At 43.7% G+C, this 13132-nt stretch overlaps 2 protein-coding genes across 8 annotated transcripts in view; one reads left to right on the forward strand and one right to left on the reverse strand.

The window, feature by feature from the left end:
- The window catches only part of CNTD1 (cyclin N-terminal domain containing 1), a 6529-nt gene extending 819 nt beyond the window's left edge, over nucleotides 1-5710 (forward strand). For 2 of the 4 annotated variants that reach the window (XM_019550469.1, XM_019550471.1), the window contains 5 exons: nucleotides 493-667; nucleotides 1561-1723; nucleotides 2382-2526; nucleotides 3364-3460; nucleotides 4072-4343. In XM_019550469.1, coding sequence (XP_019406014.1) covers nucleotides 493-667; nucleotides 1561-1723; nucleotides 2382-2526; nucleotides 3364-3460; nucleotides 4072-4221 — 730 coding nt within the window. In that variant the 3' untranslated portion in view covers nucleotides 4222-4343. Of the gene's footprint in view, nucleotides 1-492; nucleotides 668-1560; nucleotides 1724-2381; nucleotides 2527-3363; nucleotides 3461-4071 lie in introns of all 4 variants that reach the window. The other 2 variants (XM_019550470.1, XM_019550472.1) reach the window with 2 other exon arrangements.
- Nucleotides 5222-13030, reverse strand: BECN1 (beclin 1). 4 transcript variants are annotated; one of them, XM_019550468.1, is made up of 12 exons: nucleotides 13009-13030; nucleotides 12567-12695; nucleotides 11924-11991; nucleotides 11631-11689; nucleotides 9516-9606; nucleotides 9119-9255; nucleotides 8706-8900; nucleotides 8260-8406; nucleotides 7137-7286; nucleotides 6983-7043; nucleotides 6442-6584; nucleotides 5222-5977 (listed from the first exon to the last, which is right to left on the reverse strand). In XM_019550468.1, exons 2-12 carry the CDS (start codon nucleotides 12691-12693, stop codon nucleotides 5809-5811), a joined length of 1347 nt encoding a protein of 448 aa, XP_019406013.1. In that variant the 5' UTR covers nucleotides 12694-12695; nucleotides 13009-13030; the 3' UTR covers nucleotides 5222-5808. The 4 variants fall into 4 exon arrangements, with proteins under 4 accessions (XP_019406013.1, XP_019406010.1, XP_019406011.1 ...); XM_019550465.1 differs by lacking the exon at nucleotides 13009-13030 and adding an exon at nucleotides 12851-12946; XM_019550466.1 differs by lacking the exon at nucleotides 13009-13030 and adding an exon at nucleotides 12884-12901 and having other exon boundaries at nucleotides 12567-12721.
- Between the last annotated feature and the right edge of the window lie 102 nt (nucleotides 13031-13132).

Raw genomic sequence — 13132 nt, forward strand, 5'->3', positions numbered from 1 at the left:
CCCCTACTGTGGTTAGGGAAAGCCCCTGCCCCTACCTTCCGCTCGCTCCCCGCTTCCCCTATACAGTGGCTGTGGCCCCAGTTTGGGTTGGCTGCAGCTGGAACCGCAGGCACTCCCCTGCCCTCATCTAGGCTGGACCAGGGTGGCTCCTGTGGCAGGGGAGGGTGTGTAGGGGCAGCAGTAGGGGGAGACCACTGGTGGGTGTCTTTCCCCCTACCACCCGATCTATTCCCCACTCCCTGTCAGACAGCAACAGCCCCAGCCTGGAGCCCTCCCCCATACTGAAGTGGAAATCTGTCTTGGGTTCCAGTAAATAGGATGTACTCTTCATTTTGCAATGCTCAGTTGCAGGCTGTAGAATACTCTTCTCTCTGCCTTTTAACTGTCTGTGTACATATGATTTCTAGCTGTAGTGTTCTTAATGCCCACAAACTGTTTTTCTTTCCATTAGCAAGAGGCAGTTGCTTCCTGAGAGCTGGACTTTTCTTGCAGGTTTATGATTAAGCAGGTACAAGAGATGTATAATTCCACTAAAGAGCCAGGGGAAAGCAGTGAACAAGAAAACAGCCACAGCTGGAATTCTTTGAAAGCACAGATGCATGACACGTTTATGCTGCGGCTTGCGTCTTGCATCCAGCTTGCAAGCAAACTTTCCTTCCACTACAGCGTAAGCAGACCAAACACTTCCTTATTGCAGCTTTCAGCAGTATAGGATAGCATTTGTCATTTAGATTTCAGTCTCTCTTATCCCCAGGTCACAGAACTTATTACTGTTTTCAAAGACAGCAGTGACATGAATTAACAACAGCTTGGGTGTAGATCTAGATCTCCATCCATTTTAAGGAAAGGAATTTTTACTCAGAAAATACCCCTGGCACCTTTGCAACAAACTAGGGAAAAGAAGCAACAACCCACAGAGTTACTGCTCAAAGTCCCATGACTTGTGTTATCTAGTTGCTAATAAGAGCACAAACTCCAGTATTGTGGTGGGAGACTTAAGGTACTGCTGTGACTCAGAGTTTACCCAAGTTCTTTTTCTTAGTGTACAAGCCCCGTTCACTCTTTGGAGTGATATTGAATCATTGTTAGCTTCGTGGCCTTTTCTTTTTAGAGATGCTGTAACAAGTTTCTCTGCTTTAATTTAGCTAGCGTTAGTTCTTTGGATGCTTTTTGAGAAGCGAGCTTTCATAGAGCCACATTTTTATTCCACAACAGGTGTATATAATGCAAATAAAATAAGAGGTACAAGAAGATACCTAGAAGCAGAATCACTGATTTCACATCCAATAGGACACCGACCTCTATGAATCTCAATATCTGGTACTGCCTGGCAGGGGAGCAATAATATTATGGCAAAACCTACCCAACTTGGTTTCCTCTTCTAGCTTAGAGGACATATTAGACATAAAAGCTAATGACAGGCATAACTGAAGCAGAAAATATCAGCAAGTCATGTTAATAACTAAAAGCATGAGTTTTGAGAAAACGCATCTCACTGCTGGAAAGGGGGTGTTAGGTATTAAAAATAACACAAAATAAACTTGTTTTTTTTTCTTCCAGATAGTTAACAATAACACGGTTCTGAAATTTCTGCAGTCTTTAGACTATTCATTCACTAAACAGGAATTGCTGGAGTCAGAACTTGCCGTTTTGAAGGGTCTGCACTTCCAGATCAATGTGCCAACTCCTTTGGCCTATGTTGAGTTGCTCCTGGAAGTCTTGGGTAAGGGCATGAACAGCAGGAAACAAATATGTAGAAACGAAAAGGCCAAAAAGCAGAAAATATGGAAACAGTGAATTTGAAGGAGTGTCAGATTAATGTTTTGCAGAGATAGTCATATATGAAGTGTCAGTGGGAAAAAAAGGATTGTCCCTGTGGGCAAGTCATCATTACTAATGGGGAAAAAAACCTAAAGACTTGATGCATTCTATTTAGTATCATTTACTAGGGTAAATCTTAGGTCTTGTTCTACCTTTCAAAATAAAATCTGCTTGAGAGTCATCTGCCACACATGATAAAATAAGCTTTACTCTGTTGTAGAGATCAAGGAATCCAGCGTTTCTGCTCCACAGGATGTAGTTGGCTCCTGGACTCATTTGGCAAAACACTAATAAAAAAGTAATAAATTTACTCCCCGCTCCCCCCGCTATATGAGGTCATACGTTTTCCAAAGTGACTTGTGTTTTATGGTGTTTGACTAATGCCTTAGAGGACCTGAGTAAAATCACATTCTCTTATGAAGCATCAAGTTAAGGCTCTCACAGGATATGGCAGTCACTGCTGAAAAGCTTAGGCACCAATTCTAATGCTTCTAGTATTTTTCCTATTTGGTGTGGGCCACAAAATAGATACAGCTGACCCTCTAAAATCTTTACCTTAGGACATAATGGCTGTTTACTGTCTTTAAAACAATTGCATGAAATGTGTGTGCATCTACTGGATTTAACTTACCTCATGCGTGATGTTATCTACAATACATTGCTAAAGACTTCTATTGAAAATTCAACGCCAAATGAACTCCAGATGTAAGTCTACATGTCTAAGGACAAGTTTGAACTAATACCAGTCTTTTGTGTATTCAGAGAAAAAAGGGCTGAAGGACACAAACTTGCATCTCTAACTTACATTTGCTGCAGTTTGACAGCACAGTAACTGAGAAAAGTGCTTTGTAAGCCAAAATGATGAGTTGGTTACTTGCAATACCAGTTAGCAGGTCATTTTTATGCACTAAGAACATGAGACTGAAGTTTCTTGATTTAAGTAAATTCTTTGAAATGCTGAGAACAGTCTCTGTACAAGACTTCCTTTTCATAGAAAATAGTATTCCAGTCCTGCCTTGACACTCTATGTTTGTCATGCTGGATATATCAGAGTACCTTTCTCCCTATTGATGTTTCTAGAAGAATGAGTATGTATCTAATCTCCCAGATATAGATTAATTAGTATTTGCAAAAGGAGAGTTTTGAAGATAAATTACTGTAACATCAATACTAATTAGCACAAAGTGCGGTGTATTAATAGTAGTTGGTTCTGGATAGAACTAGCTTCACTCAACATTTCCACATGCTTTAGTAACATTGCTATGAAAGGAGACTGGGAGAATGTTCCTTAACTCACTCTTCTTGTCTATCTTTTCTTTAAGAAAACTGGTGCCTAAACTGAACTTTTAGTTGAAACTATTAATACCAGCATGAGGTGACCTTAAAGGGGAGGGTTGTACCTAGATGCTGTTAAAATGTTACTTGCGTTAGTGAGTCCCACATACACAAAATCAAATGTTAAACATGACTAGTTGAAATACAGAACCAGCCTCATTTTAAACCACACATCATTGGTTTGGTTTTTTGTTTTGTTTTTTGTAGAGCAAAGTTTTTATCTGTAAAAGAAGATTTTATGCTCTTGGCAGCTGGAATTATTGGAACAAGTGCTTTTATACTAAACCCTGAACACTGGAATCAGGTAGAGTCACTGCAGTTAGAAGCCTTACAAGAATGAAAAAATTACTATTTACACAGTGTGAAGAGAAATTATTTTGAGGGGAGAACATTTCAGTTTAGGATTAACAGGAAAAAAAGTCAGGGATAAGACTGGGTAGAAATTATCAGGAAGGCAGAATCTCCAATTATCTCCAGTTTGCAAAAATAACTGCCCTTCCCCCGGCCCTAATTTCTTTCCAAAATAAAGATTACAACTTTCTTACACCTGTAACAAATCTATGCTTGTTGATAGCAGCATCTGCATATGGAAGTAACCTCTCTAGCACACCAGATGTCTGCCAAACTAGCTACAGGATACCTTGATTCTAAGATGACAGGTACCTGTGTTTAAGTCTAACAAAGGCCTATTTTAATAATCTCCAGTAGAATGAACTAAGTGTGAAAACTCAGTTCTCTTTTCTCCTACTGAAAGGTTCTTCGTTTGGTCCACTGCAAAGGGTTACCAAGCTGTATCATGGTGGCATCACAATTACCATTTGTTTCTTTTCCTTTAATTCTTTTCCTTTAAAAGTATTCACAGTTTAAGCTTCAAAATGAAAAAGTATTTGAAGTAGGGGTTTATTTTTTTTAAAGGTTGTGGAGCATTTAAACTGCATCACTGGCATTACCTCGCAAAGCATGTTTGAATTTTTATATGCGATACTAAAGCACAGTCTTGGCACTACACCCACTGAAACCAACGCAAGACAGATGGAATGTTTTCAGGAGTACCACACTACTTAACTGAAAACATGGATTTATTTTTTTTGCAACAGTTTTCTCAAAGCCAGCATGTTACTGGAAAGGATCCAGCCTTTATCATACCAAACAAGGAACTTGGTAACTCTTTTCTGATGAGCTATAGTGGCTGTGTAAGAGCCTCTGCAGACTGTCCCCTATCTCTCATGGAGAGAGCATAGCAGTGTCATTTGGGACAAAAAGGGTTTTCTTATTTTTAAAGAAAAAACAGCAGCTAGATTTTGTAAATTTGCAGGTTTAGGTATCTATTAAAGAAGTTAGCAACAACTCTGCTTGGATTGCCAAGGCCACTCATAGAAAAGACTCGAGCATGGTATATACAAAATGCTTATGATAAATCCTCTAATAAAACCTCTGCAAATGAGTTTGTATTTTCTTCCTGTATAGTAGCTGTTGGAGTAACAGCTCTCAATGTCCTGCAGCAGGGGGTTCTCAACCTCTGGTCTGCAGAGCAGTGTGATCTGGCCCACAGGGCTCTGGAAATTATTTGGGAAGGGTAGGAGGCAGAAGCAGTGGCAATGAATAGAGCTAGTGCTCCCCTACTGAATTCTCATGCCCCACAGGCCAGATGATATCACTTTGTGCACCGGATCCCACCATCATGCAAGGACCAGGGCAGAGGCAACAAGGCTAAAGGTGGACTCAGCCCAATTTGGTGTGCATAGGACCAGGGGGATGAGCCAAAGCATACCCAGAGACTGATCAAGACCCATCCCACACCATGCATAAGGCCTAGAGCCCCAAAAGGTTGGGCACTATTGTCCTAGGATCTTCTGTACTAGATACCCCACTAATCCAGTTATCTGTCCCCACAGAAAATTCAGGTAGCAGACACTGTTAAAGGAGAAGTTCAAGTCAAACAGCACTGCTTGCCTTGAGAGGCAGATGCAAACTTCATTTGGTTTGGAGACTTTGATATATCCATCTCAGTGCAGAGGAATGTTATGCTGCAGTTAGTGCTTTCATTCAGTGAACACTCCTTGTCTAGAATACAAAGTGTTTTATTACAGTGTTCAGTGCACCTTTGTGCAGTAACAGACTGCAAGAAATACTGGTTAGAAACACTTAAATATTATAGCAACATTTTAAATAGTATCAAACCCTAGTAAATTTGAATGGCACCAAGTTAAGTGCGCATCTGTATCTGATTTAAAGAAAAAATAAATATGTTCAAGCTTTAAGGTGACCAGGCAAAGTGCCTATAAGTTTTTACCCACTGTATTCTTAGTACTTCATTTTCCTAAGATACAATTTGTTTAAAAGTTGCAATGGTATTAAATATTCACTTGTACAGTAAAATAAGTTTTGACATACATAAAACCACAATATACATAAAAGCTAAATACCTACTTCATGAACAGCTTAATTTTATTCTGTTCCACTTAACAGCATAACTTTACATATTGCTTTTCTACATATTACTTGTGGTATGAAATTTTAAATAAAGTGTCTTGTGGATTTTTGGTATTGTAAACATCTTGTACTGGTTAATATTAAGTGACAACTTAATCTGATATTCTTCAAAACAAAATGCAGATACTCCATAGCCATCATGGTAAGTTCTTCATGCAGTCATTTGTTATAGAATTGAGATGAAACCCAGGCAAGACCCCATTTCAGGTTAGTTAACATGAACTTGAGTGCTTTTGTCCATTGCTCCTCTGAATTAAACTGGGTTTTAATAGAGTAAGAGCCACCGCTGCCCCCTGTATCTTCTATCTTGCCTTTTTCCACATCCATTCTGTATTGCAGAAACAAAACATTAGCACATTTACATTGCAAGTAACAGTATCATCTCTGAAACCACTAATCAATTCTACTTGTAAACTGAGTGTGCCTTCCACTGCCCCTGAAACGATTACTTTCCAATGATTACTTTGGAGGTCAAACTTGACTAAAATACATTTTTTCAGTCACTGTAAACAGCTATGAATTGCACATAACTGCTAAACATTTTCTATCATTCCTTATTTGAAGACATGTAAGCACTGCTGTTTAAAAAAACAACCACACTCAGGTCCTTCCAATTAGATCAGAAGAGAAGACAGGCGTAGGGGTTTTATCCTCCACATCTTAAGCAGTATTTATTGCAACTGGCTACCAGGAAGCCAGGAATCAAAAAAGTAAAGGGTTCTGCGGATCAGGATGGACATGTTCTGGCAGTAGCGCATGAATTAGGAAAGTGGAATAAAGAGCAGCACTAACCTGTAGGGCAAACAAAAATGAGTTTCGCCTTTTTCCACCTCTTCTTTAAATTGCTGCACGCAGTCCAAGAAAGCCACCATTGCATGATCAAATTTATTGTCCCAAAAGAATCTTAAACCTCCAGAGCAATACAAGGGCAACTCCTGAAAAACATAGAAGATGAATCCAAACATCAGAAAATCCATTTTAGATGTTCTGTAATTTGCAGTGAGATGTCACTGGGAATCCTCTGTTTTCAAGAAATCAGTGGACTCTCCTTGAACATTCCAGCACTCATGCTACTCATTTCAGTAATCTACCATTAATCAACTGGACAGGACTGGAGCCTACTAGCTCAATTCATCTGGCTACAGGAATTTATATTTTTATGGGAAAGACCTCCTCTGCTTTCCCCCAACCTGCCTAGAGAGTTGAAGAATAAGGCATTTACTGCAGCAACTTTATTAAACTTGCAGCAAGTATTCTGCCCCATCCAACTGGTGTGAACTGGGGAAGTCTGTATTTAAACCATATTACCATTGCATGAACTAAGGCTTTTTACCTTTGATTTGTCTGTGAGGGACTCTAAATAGGAATGGTTCCCATATGGAACAAGACGGTATCTGAAAGTAACAGTTCAAAAAGAAAATGAATGTAAGTGTTCTTAACCACAGCAGCTTTACAAATCGCCAAGTTGTATCAGGGACAGCTCTTACCTTTGAAACTTCAGGCCCATCTTGTTGGCAAGAGCATGCAGTAGTAACACCGTTTGCCCCCAAGCTGCATTGATCTCATTCCATTCTACAGGAACGCTGGGGAGGCGGCCAAGTCTGAAGTTATTAATTGTGCCAAACTGTCCACTGTGCCTGTGGCAGAAGTCATAAATAAGATCACTGAAGCAAGGTTCATTCATGGTACACAGCACAAAAGGGTCTCATCCTAATTGCTAGTTAGTGTACATTAACAACTGGAGACTGCAACTCAAGAGCTCAGAATACATCCCAAACATTACAGAAAGAACTGCAAACAGGTTCTATGCTAGCCATGCTGAATAAGGGACAAGCTCAGAGTTGCCCTCCAGCATAGCCATTTGCTTAGGAATATAGCTTTGGAGCCAGTGTGGTATCCAGTTTGACAGCTTATTTGACCCAGCCCTATGTGCCCTCCTATTTGTAGTTCTGTATGCAGGCTGGATAAAGTACAGGTTTCCCTCGCTTTATGCTGTACATGTGTTCCTGGAAAACAGTGCACAACTCAAATTTGCATAAAGGGAACCCACCTTACAATGTAACAAATAGAGATACCTTCCAAGGCCTCAACTGTACTAACCCCCAGACCCATGTCTACTACTTTTACAAGACAATTTTGGTATTCACCAACAGCAGACAGTACACACAAGCACAGGGAACTATCATAATGGGGACGGCAATTACAGAAACATGGTGTTGCAGACAAGCGAGGAGCACAGATCCATAAATGATATTTTGATGCTTGCTGCTCCCACAACGCACCACACAAAGCAGCTGATTATGGGCTTCCACCACACCAACTGCTTAAGAGTGAATTTACCTCGCATACAACGAATTTTTGGTATAAAAAGGCTCACAGCATAAGAACAAATTTACACATACAGAAACTGCATAAAGCGAGGGAAACCTGTACAGGCTCTTCCTGGTTACCCTTTCAGCAGTGAGAAAAATCTGATCAGCTGCTTGCAACGATATGGTATAATGCAACCTGTGCTCACACCTATATTGCTATATAAACTACTGTCCAAACGGATGCTGAAATGCAGATTTCTGGAAGCTGATGCCATTTACTCCAGTGTCTAAACATTACCAGATATGAAATGTTGCATTGAACACATTAGTTTTCTTCAGTTTATCCAACTGCATCTGGGCATAACGCATCTGGTTATCAACACTTTTCAGTTCATCATCCAACTCCAGTTGCTGCCTCTTGAATTCACAGTATTCCTTCTGATATCTTCAAAAAGCAAAAAGAAGAAAGCTACCAAGAGTAGATGGCAAGAGCACTAACTCCATTGTGAACCATTCCCTGGAAATGAGAGGAGAACCCTAACTTCACAGCTTGTGCAATTTTTGGTCTAATTAGAAGTACCAGGCTATCCGAGTTTGTAGCAGATGAAGTCACTTGTACCCAGACAATATTGATAATTTATTAAGGAGACTTTATTTATGTATTTACCCACAATCCTAGCTGATGCACCCAGTCATCTATATGATCATCACCACTACCGCAATGGAGTTTTAGCTAAGACTTACTGTGCCTCCTCCTGATCCAGCCTCTCTGCTTCTGCCCTGACCCTCTCAAAGTCTTCTGCTACAATCTTGCGGTTCTTTTCCACATCTTCCAGCTCCTGGATCAACTGCTCCTCCTCCAGAGCGAGTTCCTTCAGCTCCATTTGCAGTTTTTCCTTATCTTCTTCATTCATTTGTTCCAAGATCTCTAGACATCGCCTACAGAAGACACTGACTGGTTATTAAAGCATACATAGTGCAGTTATCAGAACATGACATGTTATGGCTTCTGATATGCTTAGCTGCAGCTGACCAGCAGCACAACCAACACTTTGTTGTTGGACATCTTTATCATTTAAGAATTACTAGCAGACAAGTGAGTAAATCAATATTCTTTCACTGCTCTTCAAAATTACGACCAACATCAAGTCACTCACTTGTAGTTCTGGCACTCATTCTCTGTGATGTTAAGCTGTGTGTCTAACTGGTCTAGAAGGGTATCTGTGCATTCCTCACACAGAGGGTGATCCACATCTGTCTGTCCTGACATAATGTCAAAAAGGTCACCAGTAACCTAGAGAAAAAGCTCATCTTAGTAGAGCAAATCTAAAGGCAACTTCAGGTTCTGCTTCTCAGACAAGGGACTTGTGCCCCTCAAGACAACTCCCACATGCCCTTTCTGAGTACCAACATTCAATCAACTGGTTTAACTTTAATTTTTTCCCACTAGGATTTGAAGACTAGAAGGTGAAGAAAGCTTTATACTGCCAACGTTTAAAGCACTCAGCACAATTTGCAGTGTGTTCAGAATACACATAGCACATGAAGGCTTGCCTTCAGTCTCCTGCTGAGGTTCTCCATGGTTCCACCATCAGAAGCTTCTCCAATCAGAGTGAAACTATTGGCACTTTCTGTAGACATCATTCTTAAAGGAAAAAGAATCATTGTAAATATCTGAAGGAAAAAAATAATGATTTCCTGATGTCAAGTCCCACAGGTTCCTAAGGGAAACATCTCTACTAATTTAAATCTCACACATTGTTCAAGAATTAAAAGGGAATTAACTGATCAATAACCTTTGGGACAATGTATTAATCTTATATGGAGTTCAGTGGGAGAGTCTGCATGGCCTTTATGGGAACCTTCAAGCAGTAGTTTTGTCCCGAGCTTTAGATCAGGGCTATTCAACTTCTGAGAGGTCACACGTTACCAGTTAGACAACCCTGCCTTAGATGGGGGGGGAGGGGGGCAGGCGGCAAGTAGGGCTGTGCAAAGCTTCAGGTGTTGATTCGATTCGGAGGAAATCTGGCCCAATTCAGTGGCCAAATGTCCAAATCCAAATCAAATCGGAACACCAATAAAAAGGTCTGAATTGATTTGAAGCTCTCCGAATCGATTCAGAAAAGATTCAGAGAGCTTCAGAGATTTGGGCAGTCCCCACTTGCTGTTGCAGGGAACTGGACCTGGATTCCATGCCGGTAAGTATAGAGTGAGGGGCTGGGCGGGGACCATGGGGGGACACATGCCAGGCCCTATCCCCTGTCTGATCCCCCAGCCCCCCACCCCGACCACTCTTCTAGCTATGTCAATGGCTGCCCCGTCCAGCCCCAGCCCCTGGTTCTTTAAAAAAAAAAACCCAAAACCCTGCATTCACTGGCTGCTGCCAGGCATGGGGGCAATCCAAACTGCCCCATGTTGCATGGGGGGCTCTGCCAAGAGCCCCTATTCCCCACCCTCTCTCCCAGTGCTGTCAATAGCTGTCCTGCCCAGCCCCAGCTCTTTTAAAAAAAAAAAAAAGAGCCCCACACTCGCTGGTGGCTGCAGCGGCCGTCAGGGCTTCTGGGGGCTCATGGCAGAGCCCTCCATGCAGCAGGGGGCAGCAGGGATTGCCCCCCCACCTGGCAGCACTCGGTGAGTACAGGGTTTTTTTTTTTAAATAGCCGGGATGCTGGGGCCAGGTGGGGCAGCCACGGCAGCCGGGGGATTGGGCCCATCTGATTTGGAGATTTGGCTAAATTGATTCGGGACAGTGATTTGAATTACAGATCCCTGTCCCCTGAATCAGCCAAATCTGAAAAAAATACTAGCCATTTCGCACAGGCCTAGTGACAAGCCTTTTTTGGAGGCGTGCCACAAGTTAAGATCCATCATCATCCCCTCCTCAAATGCTGCTCTCCCATGATCTGCCATTCTTCCCCCCACCTGTTCACTGATCTGCCACATGCAAAACACAGTGTCTGCTCATGCCACTTGAGTACACAAGCCATGGGTTGGCCACCCCTGCCTTAGGTGATAATTACCATCCCAAGAACAGTGAATGGGATAGCTGGATTTAGTGCTACTGCATAAAAGGAGAATGAACATAACAAGGCCCTAAACTAAGTAGCTCTAAAAGCCTGTGAGGTCCCCATTTGATCTACTAGTACATGGGGTTGTCAACCAGGGGTATGCATATCCCCAGGGGTACTTGGGAAAACCCTAAGGGATACATGTGGGTGGGTGGGGATGGACCACCGCCACCCATCCACCACCCTGTGCTACCACTTCCCAGAAGCAGGGCGAGGGACAAGGGCAGCAGTGTACTCCCACTCCCTCCCCGCCCGCTCTGCATCCAACCGCTGGGGGTACACTTATTAGAAGTTGAAAACCCCTGTATTAGTACATTAGAAATTCAAGGATCTTTCTGCATAAGCTCAAGTGTGGTTCACACAGCACCAAATTTAATGTGCAATTTCTACTATCAGTCAGCTTGTAACAGGTACAGGGATCCCCTCCCATCCAGGCTTTTCAGGCTCTATCCATAATCATTTGAGAATAAACATGATTGTAACAGCAGCTACAATGCCTTCCATCACAGCTGTTCTTAGAGATGGATTTCCGAAGGAGCACAAAACCCTGACAAATGTATTGCAAACACACCGGCCAAGAAGAATAAAACCTGGGTGATACCTTGCTGGAGGAATGAATCTCCTAGATACCCCATCCTGGCGGTTTTCTGTGAAGGCTTCCTAGAAATTGAAGTAACATATTATTAGCCAATCAACTGGCCCTTACTACAAAACAGTTGAGTCAGTTTCCACTTCATTCATCTCCCTAAAGAGGGATAATGATCCCGACAGGAAGAACTTGTTTACAACTCAGGTTAATCTGCAGCCTTCAAAAACAGTTAAGCTGTTGCTTCAGGACTGAACTTATGAGAAAGACATAAACTACATTTGGCTCAACCCAGACAGATCCCTTACCTCTGCCAAGGTAGCATCTTCCTCATGAGTGTCTCCTGGTTTTGCAGGCACTGTAGTAAGTAATGGAGCTGAAGAAGAAATAACAGTTACTAAAGAACAGGGAAAAAAAATCTCACAGGTTACAAATCAGGTGATTCTGAGACTGTTTTCTACGTTAACCGTACTGAAGTGGGCCCAATTAATGAGATTATTACAGGCATTTTCTGCAACCATCTCCTTTCAGCATCCCAGGCGTCTCCACTAGTTACTCTATCTTGCTTCCTTAAATCCACTCCCAAGGGTCCAGCTGCCACAGAGTCTTTGAAACAACCCGCTGCGCTCGCAGGGTGTGCTCAGTAGCAGCAGGTCCTGGCTATTTCATGGAGTTTCTGACAAGACCTTCACTGGCCAACTCTCACAAGACAGCCAGGCTTCAGGCCTAGAGACTTCTCTTCCATCACCTTCTGGCCACAGAAGCCTGCGAGTCCTTGCCTGTCACATCGCAGGCAGTGAAGCCCATACACCGCAAGAGGATCCTGCCCCCCAAAGGGATTCCAACCTGCCCCCCATACAAGAGCTCTGGCTACACAAACGCTAGCCTGGCTGCTGCCCCTGTCCCTCACTGCCCAGCCATGAGCCCTTCCCGAACCTCCAGGCCCCTCACCTGTCAGCTCCTGGATTGTGACCCTGTCCAAGATCTTGAAGGAGGTGTCCAGCTTGAGGGGCTGGCTGCAGCGCTGGCACACGAAGCTCACCTGCATGGTGCACGCCGTCAGCTTGGAGCCTTCCATGCCTGTGGGGGGGGTGAGAGGTAGTGTGAGCGGCCGCAGGCCCGGCCCTCTCCCGAATCGGGCTGCGCCGGCCCCCGCTGTGCCCTCCCCGACGCGAGCCCACGGTCCAGCTCCGCCCCGCCCCAGGGACCCGGCCCGGCCCCGCGACACAACCTTCCGTGAGAGGGAGCGCCGGCCTGGGCCTGGGCCTGGCCTGGCCCCGCCCCCGCACACCACAACATCCCCGCTTCCGCTTCCGGCGCCAGGTCCCGCCCTTACGGAAGCTGCGTCATCACCCCACCGCGCGCAGGGAGGAGCCAAGCTGCAGCCACAGACCTGCCGGGCGCTCAGCTTGCAGTGTCGCGAGCGGCGCGCGCCTCTGCTGCCTGACGTCACGGCGGCGCGATCGGAAGTGCCGCCACGGCCGGCCGGCGGGCGGCCATTGCTTGCGCAGGCGCGG

The sequence above is a fragment of the Crocodylus porosus genome, unplaced genomic scaffold (genome assembly GCF_001723895.1).
Source record: "Crocodylus porosus isolate Cpor-Errol unplaced genomic scaffold, CroPor_comp1, whole genome shotgun sequence".
NCBI classification, from domain to species: Eukaryota; Metazoa; Chordata; order Crocodylia; family Crocodylidae; genus Crocodylus; species Crocodylus porosus.